This window comes from Lissotriton vulgaris, chromosome 10 (genome assembly GCF_964263255.1).
Source record: "Lissotriton vulgaris chromosome 10, aLisVul1.2, whole genome shotgun sequence".
Classification (NCBI taxonomy): Eukaryota; Metazoa; Chordata; class Amphibia; order Caudata; family Salamandridae; genus Lissotriton; species Lissotriton vulgaris.
Genome location: NC_141698.1, coordinates 747,279,723 through 747,299,170, shown reverse-complemented (window position 1 = coordinate 747,299,170; position 19,448 = coordinate 747,279,723). Strand labels below are relative to the sequence as shown.

Genomic DNA, 19,448 nt, shown 5'->3' with positions numbered 1-19,448 from the left:
AGACTTGCATTTGCAACTGAATGGCCTTCAGAAACTATGTCCTTTCCTGCTACGAAGATTATTTTCCTTTTTCTCATCAACTCTTCCCTCAAATATTGCTTTTCCTCGTTGGTCTACATGTCTGCTCTGTGGCACCTTTCCGGTCAGTTTTCAGTACTTTTTAGCTATCCTCCTACTGCTCCTGTCTCTGCTTCGTCTGTTTTTCTCTGCTGGCTTGGGTTTTGCTATTGCAACCTTCTTTGCATCACCTTCAAATATATCATTAGTCCTGCTCCTCCCGGTGTTTCCTCCCATCTAACTTTTTGTTCTCCCACTCAATCTTCATGTGACCTTTCAATTTCATCTTGCTTCTCTTCATCGCTTGTCCAGTTCAGTTTTTCATTCAATCTCCCTACTTGTTACAAACACTGGAATTGTCGACTACTTATTTTCCCATCAGCCCCTACTTTGCACACTTTCTCCTAAAAGACAACCCGCTGTCACGTCTCTTCCTGCAAGCTGTTTTGATGCTCTTCACATGCGTTTTCTTTACTTACTGTGCCGTTTAAAGAAATAAGCACCCCCTTTCGATGAAACCACTATATATGATGAAATGAAATCAAGTTAGACTAGAAAAACATTAAGGTACTGGTCCCGAGGAGGTGGCAGTGCTTTTTGTGATAAAAAAACACTCTTAAGAATGGATTTCTTGACACATACGGGAAAGCTGGATTTGCTTACTTAACATTGGGGTGTGTCACTAAGGATGGAAAAGTGTCTATATATAATTTGAAAAGGTGTAAGTAAAACCAACCTAAAAGGGTCAATATAGTCAAGCCCACAGCTACCGCAAAAGTATGTTTCAAAATAATATTGCATTACTACTGGGCCCAGTTAGCAGATGGGTTGAGCCATATCTCTGTTGGAATATTGTTCCACCAGATTACAAGTGGCCCGATGTTCCTGGACCAGGTTTCCCTAGTTGTGTAAATATGAATCTTAAGTCTACTGGCCAGAAAATCCAACCCAAAAATCCCATGCGGATCAAGCTTCAAGTGCAGCCTAACCTCAGGCCTCACCTGATACCCTTACAGCACGGGAAGTATGGAACACCCTCCACTGTCTTATCTGCTCAATGACAACCTTCTCACCCTCCGGGCCCATTCACTGTCCCTCCTCCGCTTACATTTCCGATCTGCACATGCCAAGTGACATGCCGGAGGTGCATCATCAGAGCTGTGTGAATAATAACTGCGTCAGCCCCGTGCGTGAGGTGCATCATCAGACCTGTGTGAATAATAACAGCTGTGAGCAACAGCATACTCTTGCACACACTCAAACTGCTCATCAATTCAAAGTTTGCTAAAAATTTTATGCAACGCATTGTCATACACAATGCCAATAACTCAAACTTTAATGCTGCGAGACCTATTGCATTGCAAATGCTTGTTTATGTTTAGTGATTTGATTGACACTTTTGGAAACCTGAACAATATATCAAATGAGCACATTTACAAGATAAATTGAAATGAAATTAAAATATTTATAAAGCGCACGACTACCAAGCGGTTTCTTGGCGCTAGGGATACGGACCAGGGGACCGAGGGAAGGGTAGGCCGCTAGTGTGGGAAAGCTTGGGTAAAGAGAAATGTTTTTAATGCTTTTCGGAACTCCAAGTAGTGTGGAGAAGACCTAAGGGAGAGGGGAAGGGTGTTCCAAAAGGCAGGGGCTAGAGTGGAAAATGTAACACCTCCAGACTTCTTCTTCCTAAAGCGAGGGACAGACAGAAGAGATTGCGAGGAAGAACGTAACTCTAGTGAGGAGGTAGGCCTTAATTTCAGAGGTGATAAAGGCAGGGGCCGTCCCTGCCCGGGCCTGGAAAGTAATGCAGCCCATCTTAAAAAGGGTGCGCTCCCGGATGGGAAGCCAATGCAATGCCTTGAGCAAGGGAGTGGCGTGATGAGACTTGGAGAGATTGTAAACAAGTCGAGTGGCCTGGTTTTGCACCAGTTGAAGTCGCCGAAGATTGTATGCAGGGACGCCGTTTTACAAAACGTTGCCGTAGTCAAGGCGGGAGATGACCATGGCTGAAAGAATAAGTTTGAGGGCGGAAAAAGAAAAAAAACGAGAAATCTTTCGAATAGTGCGGAGAGTGAGAAAACAGGATGAAACAACAGAACTAATCTGGGAGTGCAAGGTGAGGTGAGCATTTAATTTGATCCCTAGGGTCTTGACAGAAAAGAAGGGGGAAGGGGGAGCCTAAAGATGAGGGCCAAAACAAAGAATTCCAGGGACTGGAGCAACCACCTGTCAAAACCAGCTCGGTTTTATCCGGGTTTAGTTTCAAGTGGTTGTAGTTCATCCAGTCCCTAATAAAAAACATGACAGATTGAAAATTGTGGATGGACTCTGGGGAGGAGGATAAATTAAAAATAAGCTGGAGGTCATCAGCGTAATTGTAAATCGTGACCTCCATCTGCTGTAGTGCAAAAATAAGAGGGGAAATGTATAAGTTAAAAGAGGGGACAAAGAAGACCCTTGTGGAACCCCACATTGAACCTTACAAGAAGGAGAAGAGAAATCAGCCAGGTGGACAGCCTGAGTGCGGTCCCTCAGGAAGGAAGAAAGCCAAACCAACGCGGTTCCCCTGATACCAGCCGCCCCGACACGGGAAAGAAGAATGGAATGATCGACCGTGTCAAAGGCGGCGGATAAATCAAGAAGAACCAAAGCTTGGGGTTGGTTGGTGTCCATACCCTCTCTGAGGTTGTCCATAATGGAGAGAACTACAGACTCCGTCGAGTGCGCCGGGCGGAAACCAGCCTGGCGGGAGGCTAAGCAGCCATTCTCCTCAGCAAAGGCGCTGAGCACTTTGGTGACGTTCCGTTCCAGATAGGCCGCAAATGTTTCATAAACCCAGAATCTTTAAGTGGGCAGTACCTCATTGAATAGTGAGGTTTGCTGCACTAGGTCCAGTGCTATTTTTCTCTAATCCTTTTAGGATTATGCCATCTGTTCATCTCTTCATGGGCAAACGTTAATTCATATAATTGGTAATACCACATTAGACTAGGGATGTCAGGCTATCACATATATAGACCTCTTTGGATAGGTAGGTTCTAGCTGTTCCAGAAAACCAGCAAGGTCAGTTTACCCACCCGTATCTCCACGGCTCAACATAGCATGTGCCCAAAACCAAGTAGTGAGATCACATCGCCAAGTAAAGTATTTTTTCTTCTACTTTATTTGTCCGTCTTGCTGTAGAGACAGAAAGTCACTCTTCACAGTTTAGTAAATCAGTGGGCCTCAAGTTAAGAAAAGAGATTATGAATGCATTTACTGCTGTTGCATTACATTTCTGCATCTGCACCCTGCATTTGCCACCCTTTTCTTGCCTTCTGTTTATATATTCAGGAAACACTATTGTAAGAACTGTACTACTCTTTGCGCAAGATGTTAAAATATACAGTTGACAACACTGTGTAGACTTGCAGCTTCAAAAGTAAGATACGCTTAGGCGAAACATTTTTGCTATTAATAAATCTGAGATACAGTGATATATTGTTCATTCAGCAAGCTTGACTAAATCACATTTTGGAGTGCCACCACAAAGTTATATTGCAAAGAAGACAATGGTCCTTGACATAGAAATTGACGGTTACAATAATTATAGGCAACACTGTGCACTATAATGACCACAGAAAAGTCCAGCCGGACTTATAATTTATTCAATAGTTAAGTATATTAAATATGAAGAAAACAGTAAAACAGTGGGACACAATCCTGTATCCACAATGCTATACATACATTAAAACAATACAAACATATAGGGTGTTTCAGGCATGTAAAAAAGTGGAGCAAGAAGGAGAAACTCTACAATGCACTTGCTTCACATATGTGGGGAACAAAACAAATTAAGGCACATAATAGTGAACTAGTGTTAAGCCCACATATCATGTCGACGGCGTTTCGATCCAGTCAGAGGTAGTGGATCATCATCAGGACAACCATTGTCTGCCTGAAGTAAGGCCTGTAAAAACATGGACAAGAGGAACATATAACAAAGAATTAACCTTCAGTGTAACACTAGAATTATTCTAAGTTCGGACTCATTCCATGCTATTAAGGTGTTACTAGATCATTCCTGTGAGGGAAGTGTCAAGCAACCTGTGTTGAGCAGCCACGGCGCAGTGTGTTCACTACATGCGAATGAGACAAAATTGCGAGGTCGTGGTAGGTTTATTACATGTGTCTATCGCATAACAGGTGAGTGGCAAGGGAGTGGTTCTGTGATAGGCTTATTACATGTGTCTATCGCATATCTGGTGAGTGGTAAGGGAGTATTACGGTGAGGAATTGATGGGGGATTAATTACATCAGCACGAGAACGGCAGGTCTGCTGCGCTGTGTCCGGTTGGTCGGGGAGGGCTGATTCACAGCTAGCTGTCACAGTTGGCTGAGTCGTTAGACCTATGTAGGGACATCCATGTATAAGAATAGGGATAGGTGGATTAAGGTTGGACCAAAGGAGCACAATGGAGAAGGGGCTTACCAACCACCCTGAATTGAAGGTGTGCGGTCGGAGGCCCGTTCAATTAGAAAGTAGATTGTGCATCATGGTGGCGGCGATCTGTTAGGCATAAATTAATTGATTAAGGTACATCCACCAGAGGAGGCACAAGGGGGCAATTGGCCGGAGGTTATTCAGAGGTGCAACAAAAGGGATCGGTTGCAGTGCTTACCTGGAATTATGCGGAGGTTGAGGGGTAGGCTCCAATTGGGAGCGCGGTATAGTTGTGGGTCTTCAAGGGACCTGACGTGAGAAGGCACATAGATAAGATTATGGTACCTTGAGCAGTCGGAGTGGAATAGGGCTATACCAACGGAGACTTACCAAGGATTGCGGCCGCTTCCTGATTGAAGCGCGTTCGCGATCTCAGAATGTGAGACACGGGGCCGGAGGGGACTCAAAGGTTGCGCCGAATGAAGCGACCTGGGGATAAGGGAAGAGGGACGGTTAACCCAACTAAGGGGGAGGTGGTGCCGGTAGGCGTGAGTTGCAAAGGATCTTACCAGTGGGTCACCTGTCAGGGGGGCTGTTGTAGTGAATGCAGTCCTGAAAGAAAAGGCGGGGAAAGGCTCGTCACTATCCAAGGCTTGCCTTATGTGCAGATTAGGGGAAGTAAGGATCCGGCTTACCTTCGTTCTCAGTGGAACGGCGGAAGACGTCCCGGTGCACGATCGCGCCGTGGAGCATCCGGAAATGGGCGGGCAGGGCGGATATAGTGGTATCAGCCATTTTGGAACAGGATAATGGCATAATCGGGCCAACATTATAATCTGCAGTTACATAGAAATTAAGTCAACAGTCATGTAGGCAAGGGGGCATTGCAATATTCGTTCTATGGACTTCCAATTGTCTGTGAATAATAGTTCATAGCAGTGAGGTCCAGTCCTCATTGCGATTTAAACCATTATGAATGCTGTCAAAAGGAGGATCATTTTCAGTTCTTCTTTGTTAAGCAGAAGTCCAACATCGCCTCCACGTTGGTTCCTTCCTGAATAATGTAAATAAGACCATGCGCACAATAAGAGAATGTGAATAGCAACCCACTTGCATGCCATATTCCATCCCAATGGATTAAGTTAATTCTCACGCCTCCTTCTATCAGCACCATCACCTTGGTTAACTTATTTTTCTGCACGTCCTTGCCATCACTCCTCCAATTCTTATGGCAGGCTCCAAGCTATCCCCAGCACGGAGCCGGCGATTAGCCAGTTGCCTTCTCCAAGATGGCGGCCCGATTATGCCATTATCCTGTTCCAAAATGGCTGATACCACTATATCCGCCCTGCCCGCCCATTTCCGGACGCTCCACGGCGCGATCGTGCACCGGGACGTCTTTCGCCGTTACACTGAGAACGAAGGTAAGCCGGATCCTTACTTCCCCTAATCTGCACCTAAGGCAAGCCTTGGATAGTGACGAGCCTTTCCCCGCCTTTTCTTTCAGGACTGCATTCACTACAACAGCCCCCCTGACAGGTGACCCACTGGTAAGATCCCTTGTTACTCACGCCTACCGGCACCACCTCCCCCTTAGTTGGGTTAACCGTCCCTCTACCCTTATCCCCAGGTCGCTTCATTCGGCGCAACCTTGGAGTCCCCTCCGGCCCGTGTCTCACATTCTGAGATCGCGAACGCGCTTCAATCAGGAAGCGGCCGCAATCCTTGGTAAGTCTCCGTTGGTATAGCCCTATTCCACTCCGACTGCTCAAGGTACCAGAATCTTATCTATGTGCCTTCTCACGTCAGGTCCCTTGAAGACCCACAACTATACTGCGCTCCCAATTGGAGCCTACCCCTCAACCTCCGCATAATTCCAGGTAAGCACTGCAACCGATCCCTTTTGTTGCACCTCTGAATGACCTCCGGCCAATTGCCCCCTTGTGCCTCCTCTGGTGGATGTACCTTAATCAATTAATTTATGCCTAACAGATCGCCGCCACCATGATGCACAATCTACTTTCTAATTGAACTGGCCTCCGACCGCACACCTTCAATTCAGGGTGGTTGGTAAGCCCCTTCTCCATTGTGCTCCTTTGGTCCAACCTTAATCCACCTATCCCTATTCTTATACATGGTTGTCCCTACATAGGTCTAACGCCTCAGCCAACTGTGACAGCTAGCTGTGAATCAGCCCTCCCCGACCAACCGGACACAGCGCAGCAGACCTGCCGTTCTCGTGCTGATGTAATTAATCCCCCATCAATTCCTCACCGTAATACTCCCTTACCACTCACCAGATATGCGATAGACACATGTAATAAGCCTATCACAGAACCACTCCCTTGCCACTCACCTGTTATGCGATAGACACATGTAATAAACCTACCACAACCTCACAATTTTGTCTCATTCGCATGTAGTGAACACACTGCGCCGTGGCTGCTCAACACAGGTTGCTTGACACTTCCCTCACAGGAATGATCTAGTAACACCTTAATAGCATGGAATGAGTCCGAACTTAGAATAATTCTAGTGTTACACGGAAGGTTAATTCTTTGTTATATGTTCCCCTTGTCCATGTTTTTACAGGCTTTATTTCAGGCAGACAATGGTTGTCCTGATGATGATCCACTACCTCTGACTGGATCGAAACGCCGTCGACATGATATGTGGGCTTAACACTAGTTCACTATTATGTGCCTAAATTTGTTTTGTTCCCCACATATGTGAAGCAAGTGCATTGTAGAGTTTCTCCTTCTTGCTCCACTTTTTTACATGCCTGAAACACCCTATATGTTTGTATTGTTTTAATGTATGTATAGCATTGTGGATACAGGATTGTGTCCCACTGTTTTACTGTTTTCTTCATATTTAATATACTTAACTATTGAATAAATTATAAGTCTGGCTGGACTTTTCTGTGGTCATTATAGTGCACAGTGTTGCCTATAATTATTGTAACCGTCAATTTCTATGTCAAGGACCATTGTCTTCTTTGCAATAGATACCCCAGGTCCTTGCCTACCTAGTGGGTTCCTTTGTTTTTTATAATAATACCACAAAGTTATATGTCATGTCACGCAGAAGCATGGGAACCACAAGAATGTTACTTTAGCTAATAATTGTATAACTGAGACTGTTTTCAGTGTGTGTACATGTGTCTGTTGAAATGCAACTTCACAGAGCTGTACATTTTCACGTCCATTCCATTTGAAAAGATACATACTGTAATTCGGATAATTGGAAAAATCTTAAGATGTCCATAAAAGCTCTAAACAATTAAACAAACATTAAATCGTCTTTGGAGAAAATAAAAATGTCATGGCTCATAACATTTATTACAAAATTTTTAGGAAATTATATAATATAGATTAAAAACGTAAGTCCTTTAAAACCAATCAAACAACAAAAACATTAGTTCACATCTGCAGAACTCTTTTGTACAAATAACATTTATGGAGCGTGCCAGGTATTATTTCTATTTTAGAGGCCTTTGTTTCTAGCCATGAATTTTTAACCGCATCGCTGCGGCGGTTATTTTTGCGCTACGCGGCTTTTTTGTAAAAGCCGCTTTAGATGACGAGCTTAGCTCGTCATCCGCACACGCCCCCCGTGGCGGATGACGAGCTGAGCTCTTCATCAGCATCGAAGGGGTTAAATCTATTTAAAAAAAGGCATGTTACATTTGAATCGAACTCGCTGCTGTATCTGACCTAACACTGCACTTCCTGCAATATGAATAAGCCTGGAAATTATCCTACAATGCTACTATAATTTCCAATACTTAGATTTGTAATTCAGTTTCTACGTTCCTTTTTATTTTAAGGCTTTTTGTTGAAACTTCCGTCAGGTTTACCGTATGAAGTTTCAAACCGGTTTGAGCACACAGCATCCGTGAAGACCACAGACGCTACCATAGACTGTACTCTGGAGTATGTCCAGACATATCAAGTAACTTATAGAGTCTGTTGATAACATGACTCAGGAACTAGCCAGTGGCCTATAGGTAACCCTCACTTAGCCTAATTCCAGTCATAGAGCCTCTGTGGCCAGGCAGTCCCATACAAAAAGAACGTTTTTCAGGTTAAGCGTTCTGTTTTGTTAAAACGGACGATTAGTACAGAGGAAATGTATTCTAAGGTGTAAAGTGCCAAAGCCGGCAATTTAACCTCGTGTATTTTCTTTCATTGTTTGATGTTTAAGTGCTCCATAGAAATGGAAAACAGAAATATGCCATCCCCTATTACTTTAGCCCGGTTGTTCACTGTAGCAAAAATAGTGTACAGCATTTTATATAGGAGAGCATGAATTGATTAACAAATGCAGAATTTGGTATTGCAGTTCGTGAGCATAACAGTTGATAATCTTTATAGTGACAAAATACTAAGTGATCTGTGAAAGTATACAGTTATACAATTCTGCCTACCTACAATGCAGTAAGTCAAGAGTTTTTGTTGATCATCTTGTATTTTCACATGTGATTCCAATTTCATTTTTTCTAAACTAACTTTTTGCTAATCATGATATGTTTTATGGCATTGAACCGGAGTGCTGGGTGAAGGTGGGAGGAAGACACACAAAGATGCTGATGTTGCACAATCTAGTGGAGTTGACTTCCATAGCTTGTTCGGAGAAGTCCCATTTCATAATGGTTAGCATCCCATAAGGTGTATCTTTCAGCAAGAGAAGAATACAAGGCTAATTGAAGTACTTTCCAAGGGCACTGTAATCTAGCACCATCTATGGTTAAGAACAACAGTCCAATACAACACACATGATGTAATTGTTGAGAGCAATCATTTTGTATTTTCACTTTCTTGCGTTTTTTTTTCCAGGGTATTGATTTAGTATACATTCAGAAAATACAAGTCACCAAATGAGCCTACAAAAACATGGTAGCGTCTGATTAATCTTTGTACTACAGTGGTTTATAATGTCATACATATTCAGGCACCAAAATTAGCACCTCAAAATGGAGTCTCTGCAGCATGCCTAAAAGTCATCACACTGTAGAGGATATGTATGATAAATGTTATGGTTTGATCTTCAATCGCATTATACTTGGACATCAGTACTCATTGGTGCAGAAATTGTGTGCATACAATGCTCTTCTTGAGCATTCGGGTGCTTCCTTCCTTCAAGGCTGATATCAAAGCAGCTTCTTCTAGTAACTGCCGAACGTCCACAGGTTACATTAGGTTCTGGTAGAGAAAACGTGGCACACTGGTTTGAAGTTTCAACCCCATCTTCATTGTAAAGTAGCAGACAGAAGTTGTGTATTCCAGAGGTCAGCTCTGTGATTGGTTCTCAGCACTTCTGCTCCTTTTACTTATTCCACTCTCATACCGTCTCAGCAAAGGTCTTTGTCACAAGGTGCTAGCGGCAAGTTGGGGTGCAGCTAGGATTCTCCTGTCGGGAGAGATCATAAACAAAATGCAAAGAATAAGTACACTGCCACACTTAAATACCTGTTAGCCTATAGGGGGTATGGAGGGTAGCTTTTCCAGTGAACAATTAATCTGGAAAGGGCAATTAAAACTCTTTAAGGTTCCCAAAGTCTGATCCACTACAAACAATCTCTAGCGTGTGCTGGACTATCCCTACAATTGATCTGTGCTTTCTGGGCTCCCCACAGCCTTCAGTCATAAATACTAGGAGGATATAGCAAATAGATAATGGATTTCATTGTGGCTGTGCCCACGTCACACAAGCTGCATACACATATTCTGCATAAGCAGGCAGATATACACATGCAAAACATATGCCCCACTAAGAATGGCACCAGATCCAGTTGCAGAGTATTGGCAGACTTCTTAAAAAATGTAGAGATGCTCAAAGGTCACTCTCTGTAAGAGGCAGTGTAAATGGCCTGCCTTAGTAACTGATATTGCTGCAACCACGGTCAGTCCTCTACAGCTTAGTCAGTTGACAGTGTAAGAAGAGTATACATGGTGTGCACCTACAGGTCTCCAAGTCCCACTCAGGGTCTTAATCCTTTTAATAAAAAATACCTCCAGTTCCACACTCATGATTATCGTGTTTGTGGAAGCAGTGGTCAAAAAGTGATAGCTTGCGATAAACTCGAGGCAGGAGTACACACTTTCCAGGGCCATGTAGGGGATCTTTCTCAAATTTCAACACTGGGCCAGCTGAATTTTATGGCTGGCTTCAGAGCACAGCACTTCAAGATCACTACCTAGATTGCATCACTGCTGTATCTGTTCGACCACCAAAGCAGTGTTAATTAATGACCTACAAATATTAATCAATGTGTTTAAAGAAAGTGCATACTTAAGAATATTTTTGTACTATCCATTTTTAAATCCAAGCGTAATTTTAGTTTTGATATTTATTGGAACACATGAGAGCATTGACCTTTGGGTATCGTTTAACTACGAAGGCCAGAAACTCCATGTACAGCTTCTAATTATGATCCAAGAAAAGTTCAGTGATAATTTAGTGATAATTTATGGTCAGTGTCCGATTTTTCTATCACAAAACCTTCTTTTAAAATTCAATAATTACTAAATAAGCTAGTAAAAGGAATGCCATAAATGATCAAAATATCAGTTTATTTATGTGTAACATTTCCTGTGTGTAACTTAATGATGATATGAATATTTGGACAAGTCAATATACATTAGTTGCTGTCCTTTCCTTTGTAGTCTCTGGAACAGTTTTTGTATGTCTGGGAAACCGGTACCATGTTGCAAGTCATTTTATGTTCAAGATTATATATCTTTGTATGTTTTATATACTCAACATCCTAGTTTTAAGATTAAATTAATTTTGTGTTCTTTAAAGTTTCAAGCCAAATGAAGGAGTCATCATCATTGGAGCAACAAATTTCCCAGAAGCTTTAGATACGTAAGTACAGAAATTTGGAATTTCAGTAGTTTACCACGTACAGATACACCCATTGGGTAACAGGGACTTTCAAGAATATTTTTTATACATGACCCATTTAATTAATAAGCCTTGATGCATTTCTTTTTTTTATATTATTTCTTTTATTAGGCCTTATAATGAAATATTGCAATTGCAATAGTTGCAATATTCTTGTTTAGAAATCTCTAAAATTGAATACATTTTAATATTATTTAACTGCTTTTGCTTTCTTTTGAAGTATAAGTCATTATATTTATACCTTTATAAGAGCTGTTGGTATTTCGTTATCTTTTATTTTAAAATGCAATTTACATGTTCAAATAATTTTGTTGTCTATGGCTACCACTTTGCATTTTTAGCTATATCTAGGTCAACAAGTGATTGAACACTGAGTGCTTGTGTGGCATCTAAATCTAAAAGCATATTTTCAACGGATACTTTTGGAGATCCCTTATTTGAAAAAGTCTGTTGTGGAAGACTGAAATCTGAGAATTAAAATGCCAGAGAGAACAACCAGAAAGGAAGCCTCTCCATTTGCAATTGAGTCACAACAGTATTGGCTAGAAATAATGTTATACTACTGCAAAATTCAATTTTCACATAGTTGGTCTGTGGATTACATCTCATCAGAAAGTGTTAGATTAGGATTGTCATACATCCACATTGTTTTCGATAAGATGTGATAACATTCAATGAGGCATTGGAAGACGTGTGTAAACATAAAAAAAATTCATCGCTAAAGTAGTTGTCATTACAGCGGAGTGCCAGTTGTGCAATAAAATACATACATAATATTATTGTATTTGGTGCTGACGGAGCAGTAGTAGAATTAAAATGCACAGTGAATTGCAACTGTATAATTTTATGTAAAGAGCAAGTAGATCAACCCTGGTTCAATCGTTGCAGTAATTTCAGCTTGATAAAAGCACTTTTGGCAGATCTTGTAATGTGTTTTTTCATGTCCAGTTTCGGGTCTAGGATGATACCTACAGATTTTACCTAGTCTGCCGGGGTGAGGGTACCATTGAGGGCGTCAATGGCTTTGAGCCATTCTTCAATTTGGGGGTTTTCTTCTCTGTTGGAGATGAGGAGTACTTCCGTTATCTCTTGATTGGGTTTTAGGTAGTTGATTGTGAGCCAGTGCTGAACCTCTTTGAGCGTGACATTTAGTCTCTGGATGTCATCAATGGAGGTGGTTTCTAGATATAGCTGTGTATCATCCGCATATAAGTGGAAAGGGATGTTAGAATTCTTGAGTAGTGTGGTAAGGGGTTCCCTGTAAGTGTTGAAAAGCTGAGGGGAGAGGACTGACCCTTGTGGGACACCTCTATTGATTGGGTAGAGGTTGGACTCAAAGTTTTTAATTTTTTATTCTTTGTGAGCGGTTGTGGAGAAAAGAAGAGAACCAGTGGAGGTCAGTCTCTTCAAGACCAGCCCTTTCTTGGAGGACCTTGAGGAGCAGAGTGTGATCGACTATGTTGAATGCCGCCGATAAGTCTAGCAGGATGAGAAGGCAGCATTGGTCCGAGTCCAGGGACTTGTGTAGATCGTCTAAGATATTGAGGATGGCGGTTTCGGTGCTGCAGCCTTTTCTGAAGCCCGATTGATGGGGATCTAGGAGATTGATGTTATCTAGGTGTTGGGTCAGCTGAGGGAGTACACGTCTTTCCAGGATTTTGGACAGAAGGGGTACGTTCGATACAGGTCTAAAGTTGTTCATATCCTCAGTGTCTAGTCTTGGTGTTTTCAGTAGTGGCGTGACTTTGCCTACTGTGAGGCAGTCTGGTACAATTCCAGAGCTCAGTGAGCTGTTAATGATCTTGCACCATAGCGGGGCTAGGACGAGCTTCAGATCCTTGGCCAGGCGCGGGGGAAGCTGGTCTTGGGTGTGGGATGAGGGTTTAGCATTGGAGATTAGATTGACTATCTCTGCTTCCTGAATGGGGATGAAGGAGGACCAGTGTTTTTGGGGGTTCACGGAAGCACTATCCTAAGTTTCAGACGCCTTGATCTCGATGGAGGGGGAGAGATTTGGGCCAAGAGAGAGATCGATCTTGGCGATTTTGTCGTTGAAAAAGACACATTTATCACATTGCCAATTACCAATGGGGGTTTGCCCATTGCCATTACCAATTAGGGGATTGTTTTTAGAAAGATGCACTGACAGAATGGACCTGGCTGACAGGGACCCTGTGCACTACAATTGAAACCACATCAATACCAGGCAAAAAGTGGGAGACTACCCATGCAAAAGAGGCACTTTCTCACAGATCACTAACAGCAAAACATATCTCATTCAACTCAAAATCTATTACCAGCATTAGAATAAAAGACCATGAGTAGGGAGCTGGGTTCCTGCTGAAGTACCCCCACCACCACCCCACCAGTACCAGTGTTCTTTCCTTAAACATTTACAGTGGTTTCTCTCAGTTGGCAATGCCTTTAGTACCCTCTAAGTCCCTAGTATCTGGTGGCTTCACTGAACACAGGATTCTTTGGTACGAAACTACTCCTTTCAATAAATCCACACTGATGCCAGTGTGGGATTTATTGTACCCTGTACCCAGAGGGCACCTCAGAGGTGCCCCCTAAAAACCTGTCAACCCTGCTGTTGTATCTGTCCGGCTGTAGGCAGCTAGTCCCAAGCAGACTTCTTTCTGGACCCCTGGGTAGAGTGCCCCTGTTCTCTGGGACCAGAAACAATGCACATCCTGGGCAGAGGTCTCACACCTCCTCCCTCAGGATTGGCCAGAACTCGAAGAGGAGAGCTTCAAAGGCCTGCCACCTACATAATGAAACCCCCAGCCTCTGCTGCTTGCAGAAGATGGCAACCCCACTTTAGTTGGGAACATTTTAAGAATAGGAGATGTGACCACCTCTGCCAGCCCCACCTCTAAGGTGGGGGAGGCAAGGTGAAGCTAATCTTTTAGCCCCCGCCACATCTTTAAGATGGGGAGAGCCCTCCAATCAGGGCTAGGTGTATGCCACCTCCCACATGGTATAGTCACCCCAGGTAAGGTGCCCAAAGGCCTTACCTGCTACTCCCATAAAACGTCCTTAAATCTAGTATTTAGGTGACTTCCCCAGAGCTGGAAATTAGACCTGTAATGACCTAAGATGAAATAAGGCGACCCTGCAGAGAAGACTGAAGATGACTCCTTTGGCCCTAGCCCTACCTGCCTGTCTCCAGCTTCTGTGAACCTGAGATCTGTCTTGTAGCCAGCAACCTCTGAAAACCCTGGGAGAACTGCTGTCTTTGAAAAAGACTACAATATCCCTTGGACAGCGGACCTGTCCAGAAGAAACCTACTCCAAGGACTCAAGATCCAGACGGATCTGTGTCTCCTTCCCCCTCTGCTCCTGAGTCGGAGTGGCTCACCTGTGCAGTGAAGTCTCCCCAGCGATCCTGACCTCATGTCCAGCGTTTGCAGCCACTCCTAAACTCTCCGACGGCACCTGCAGGGGGAATCCAGAGGTTCCCCCTGACTGCGACCGGCACCGGTAAGAAGACTGACGTAGAAAGACACCCATGCACCCGAAGCCTCTGGGCTTTGGTGAGCTGAAGAGACAGTACCCCTCTGACCCCCTACAACTCTACTTACCTCTTTTTTCGGACTTCCTCCTGCAACCTCTGGGGCCATGCCTGCAGGCTCTTTGCCGAAACAAGAATCCTCATTGAAAAGCATCGGGCGTTTGACGTTGAAATTGAATCCTGCACCCAGCCGCCCTTGTGCTGCTGGTGGTTTGTTTGATGCTGCTTTTTGCCCCGCCCCCCGAAACGCTTAACCTGTACCCCCAAAGCTTGGCCCCTGCAACCAATTTACGTACCAGCAAGCAGTGTGATTCCAGGCACCCTCTGTCTCCACTGAAATTCATTTGGCCGAACTAAGATTTTGACCTCTGTCCCCGGCTGCAGTTTTGGTACTCACCTGACCCCTGGCTCTTGCTGACTTTTGGCTCTGAAGAATGGAATTGTAAGTGCAGTACTTAGCCTTTAAACCACAATATTGTTTTCCCCCATATCCTTAACTGATGTCTTCCTATTTTAGCTGTACAACACGTGCTAACTTTGACATTAATAGGGTTGTTCACATTATCCTTTGGTCTTTTTTATACGTATTTATTGGTGGAGGTGGCTACTCTTGCTTTCAAATTGGTAGGAATTCACATTCTATTTTAACATAATGTTTCAGAAGTCAAATACAGTTTTAGCATGAAAGCATCTGAGGAGAATGTTTGAGTTCCTGAGTTCCTTAGGAGATTTTACATTCCCTTGTCATGTCCTACATCTAATGCTCTTTCATATTTAAAATATTAACCTTGCTCTTAGTAGGCTATTGCAGTCTTCCAATACAATGGTGGCCCACATGACTAGAGGCTTAGTATTTTTCAAAACTTCATGAAGAGTTTCCACTACACGAGAGTAGAACAACTTGTTACTAGAGGCAGTGCCCTCCTGTGGCTTCCCTTAAAATCAAGGAGACAAAATACTATGCAGTTTTGCCGTGACTTTTTTTAGGAGATTCTTAATTTCCCAGCAAGCGGAGCAGCCTTCTAAATGAGAAGAGAACTAAAACAACGAAAAGATTGCATGGAGGATATCATGAGGAGCAAGCATCTATGGGTCACCAGGAAGTTTTGCGACCTATCTGCCCAAAACAGCCAAGTAACTAAAAGTGATCCATGATTGAGATGCTGCAGAAATCCTTCCAGGACTGCAAACATGCACTTTCAGTCTCTTACCTTCCCACTGCTTTCTTTGTAGCCTGTGTCTAATCAGCTAATTTGTATAACCTCTGCAACATGTGAAATAAATAAAAAGCTATATCTTGAAGCCAGGTGTTGTATTTAATGCACTATCTACTTGTCCATGAGACAGGTTGTTTCATGAATATACTTGTCCTGTAACAAAATCCAATTGTCCCTGTGGAGGCTGCAGTGCGGCACCAAACTTCTTATATAAAACTCATGATAACAGCCTCTGATTATGCCCGAGTTCATACTATAGTAGGGTTTTAATACCAGCAATTCCCTTATTTTGCCACCTTTCTGCAGATTTATATACTTGACCTGAAGTTAGCAGTAAGCAGTAGTTCCTCATGTTTGACATTTCAAAACTGCCTACTACCGGAGGGCCGAGAGCTGATAAATAGGTCACTGCTATTGGCAGCGATTCCCAAGTCCTTGAAACTTGCAAAAGTGGTTCCGCTGTAAAAAGAAAAAAGGCGCTTGACTCGTCTCTACCGAAAAACGTTTGCCTGATATCTCTGCTCCCTTATCTTGCTAAAATCATGCAATCCTATGTCAACACCAGCCTGACTCAATATCTGGAAGTAAATTCAATCCTAGATATGTCACAAAACGGTTTTCGTCCCAGACATAGCACTGAATCTGCATAACATGCAGTCACGGAGCAGTTACGGTCCGCCATGGATGAGGGCAGAACCTCTGCAAAGATTCTGCTGGATCTGAGTGCGCCCTTCGACTGCTACGCCGGCTAGAGGAGATCGGTGTCAATGGCAAGGCCCTCGCCTGGTTCTCGTCCTTTTTGGCCGATCGAACTTTCCAGGTCCCTGCTCCCAATTTTACCTCCTGTGCCCACCCTCTGCTGTGGTGTGCCTCAAGGCTCTGCCCTGAGCCCCACTCTATTTAATATTTACATCCGCCCTCTGGCGGAACAGGATTTGTTCGACTGCAACCTCTGGCAGCAGCCGGAGACTGCAAATCCAGCCCACTCTGCACCCGCTGAACCCGGCCTGAGCTAGAGTGAAATAAACACCCGGAGGAGCTCACCCCAGCGACCCTGAACCGAGATCCTGCGACCCCTGACCTGCCTCAAGCCTCCAGCCGATGCCTGCAGACTAAATCCAGAAGGCCGCGACCATGAGCTGGTAAGAAGATCCGACCCCAAAAGGCACCCCTGCACCCGACGTTCCACGGCTTTGTGTGCCGAAACCAACAGTGCCTAACCAACACCTAACTTCCCAACTTACCTCTCGAAGTGGTGGTCGCACCCAGAAGTCCTTCGTCTCCCTGCCTGCAGTGCTTTTGTAAACCAGAGGTTCTCCATAGAAAACAGGGCACCCTACGTCGAAACAGCACTCTGCACCCGACCGCCCCAGTTCCGTTGAGGGTGCACCTTTTGTGCTACTTCGTTTCCCCATTTGCCCTGACCTAAACCCTTGCGCTTTGCTCCCACAACCAAGTGACCTGCTTTCCAGCAGACACCAACCGGAGGCCCCCTGTCCCCCGCTGGATAACATTGGGCCTCAACACTCTGCACCCCTCCGCCCTAGCGCTGCTGAGGGGGTAACAAGAGTGCATCACTGACCCTGGGGGACCCCTGAGTCTAACCCCAGAACCTTAACTCCCACAGTCGATAACTTACCTGTGTACCGGGGGTGCGGAGCTTGCCCGGCTCGGAAATGGATGCATCCCGCTAGAGCTTCGCTCTACACCGCCGATATTTTTTCATTATCTGCCATAAATCCTGCAGCGGCTCCTTACCAAGTGTAGGGCCTGGTCCCCTGGATGACGGTGATCCAGTCGCAGTGCCCGCCAGCCAGAGACCTGCAGAAGCCAGACCTCTGCAGCGCAGTGCAGCCTGTTCATCCCCGGGCTCAAGTTTGGTGGTGCCCGCTGCGCCTAGCCCATGAGCCGGATGTCCTGGAATCGCGCTGTGCGCCCCTGCCTTTCGATTGTGGTGACTGAGGCGGTGCCCCAGGGGGGGGGAGGTTGGGGGGGGGGGGAGCTCGGCAGGGGGGCCGCTGTGGCTCCCCGTTGCTTGTTGAGGCCCCCGGAGCTCTGATTTGCCTTCTATGTGGCTTTCTGGCCTTTGAGAGGCCCTGGAGCTGCAGGAGCGGCCATTTTGCGCACACACTGGGAGAGCCTGCAGGGAGGTACGTGCCCCTTGAGATGTGCGGTGAATTGCTCCCCTGGCCCTGGTGTGGATTTGGGAGCTTCCAGGTGCCCCCACTCGCCTGCTTTCCACCTGGGGCGCCGTGTTGGCCAGAATTCACCCTATTTTTACTGCCAGTGGCATATAGGGCAGACGTTTCAGCTGTTGGTTCCCTGGTGTTTGCTACTGCCGTGGAGATTGCTTTCCCCCCCGCACGAGTATCCTTCGGCCACCTCTCTCTCAGGCACTGCTGGAATCCTGTGTTGTCCCCAAACTATGGACTCGAGCGACTGTCCGCGGAGCGGTGAACTCTCCTGTGACTTTTGGGTCTCTAACCTTTCTGTTGCAGCGAGTAACTACCTGCTCCACCTGGTGACATGGGAAAAGTGGATTATACCCAGCCTAATCTCCAATTCGAGCAACGGAAATCCAAACACAACGAGGAGGGCGCAGAAGGCAGCCCCCCGCCTCAGAGACGGATGCTGCGACGGACGACCCTGTAGGGGATATTAAACAGATCATTGCCTCCATGCAATGAGGTCTGACTGTTATTGACACTAAGATAGACTCACTGGCTTACCAAATAGACCGGGTCTCCGAGCTTGTCGACAAACACTCTGAGCTCCTGGACATGGCGGAGCATTGTTTAACGGAGGTGGAGGAGGCCCAGACTGACGCTGGAGACACACGGAACCAATCGAACATGCCCTCATGGCCCTTCAAGACAAAGCTGAGGATCTAGAAGCCCGGTCGCGCCACAGCAATCTGCGCATCGCGGGTCTGGCGGAGTCCACTGCCACAGGAGGTATGGAGCAGTTCGTTGAACGCATGCTAGGCGCAGAAACGTTCTCTCCTCTCTTTGTGGTTGAGAGGGCGCACCGGTCGCTTGGCCCTTGACCCCAGCCAGGGGCTCCACCTCGCCCCATTATCGCAAAACTCCTGAACTATCGGGACAGAGATGCTGCGTTGAGGAGGGCACGGGAGCTGGGTCCCTTGCGCTGTGAAGGATCAGACATTTCTCCGTTTCCCGATTTCACCCTAAAAGTACAGGAGGCGAGGCGGCAGTTTAAACCAATGAAGCGGAAACTACGGGATCATCACATTGAATATGCAAATCTGTACACCCCCCCCCCCCCCAACTAAAAGTCATTTTTGATGGGAAGCCGCGTATCTATT

The 19,448-nt window shown here is 45.2% G+C and overlaps 1 protein-coding gene across 1 annotated transcript in view; it reads left to right on the top strand.

The window, feature by feature from the left end:
- YME1L1 (YME1 like 1 ATPase) overlaps positions 1-19,448 on the top strand; it is a 465,708-nt gene that overhangs the window by 180,303 nt on the left and 265,957 nt on the right. The window contains exon 12 of the mRNA XM_086941610.1: positions 11,291-11,353. Within this exon, the coding sequence (XP_086797736.1) occupies positions 11,291-11,353 (63 nt within the window). The remainder of the gene's footprint in view (positions 1-11,290; positions 11,354-19,448) is intronic.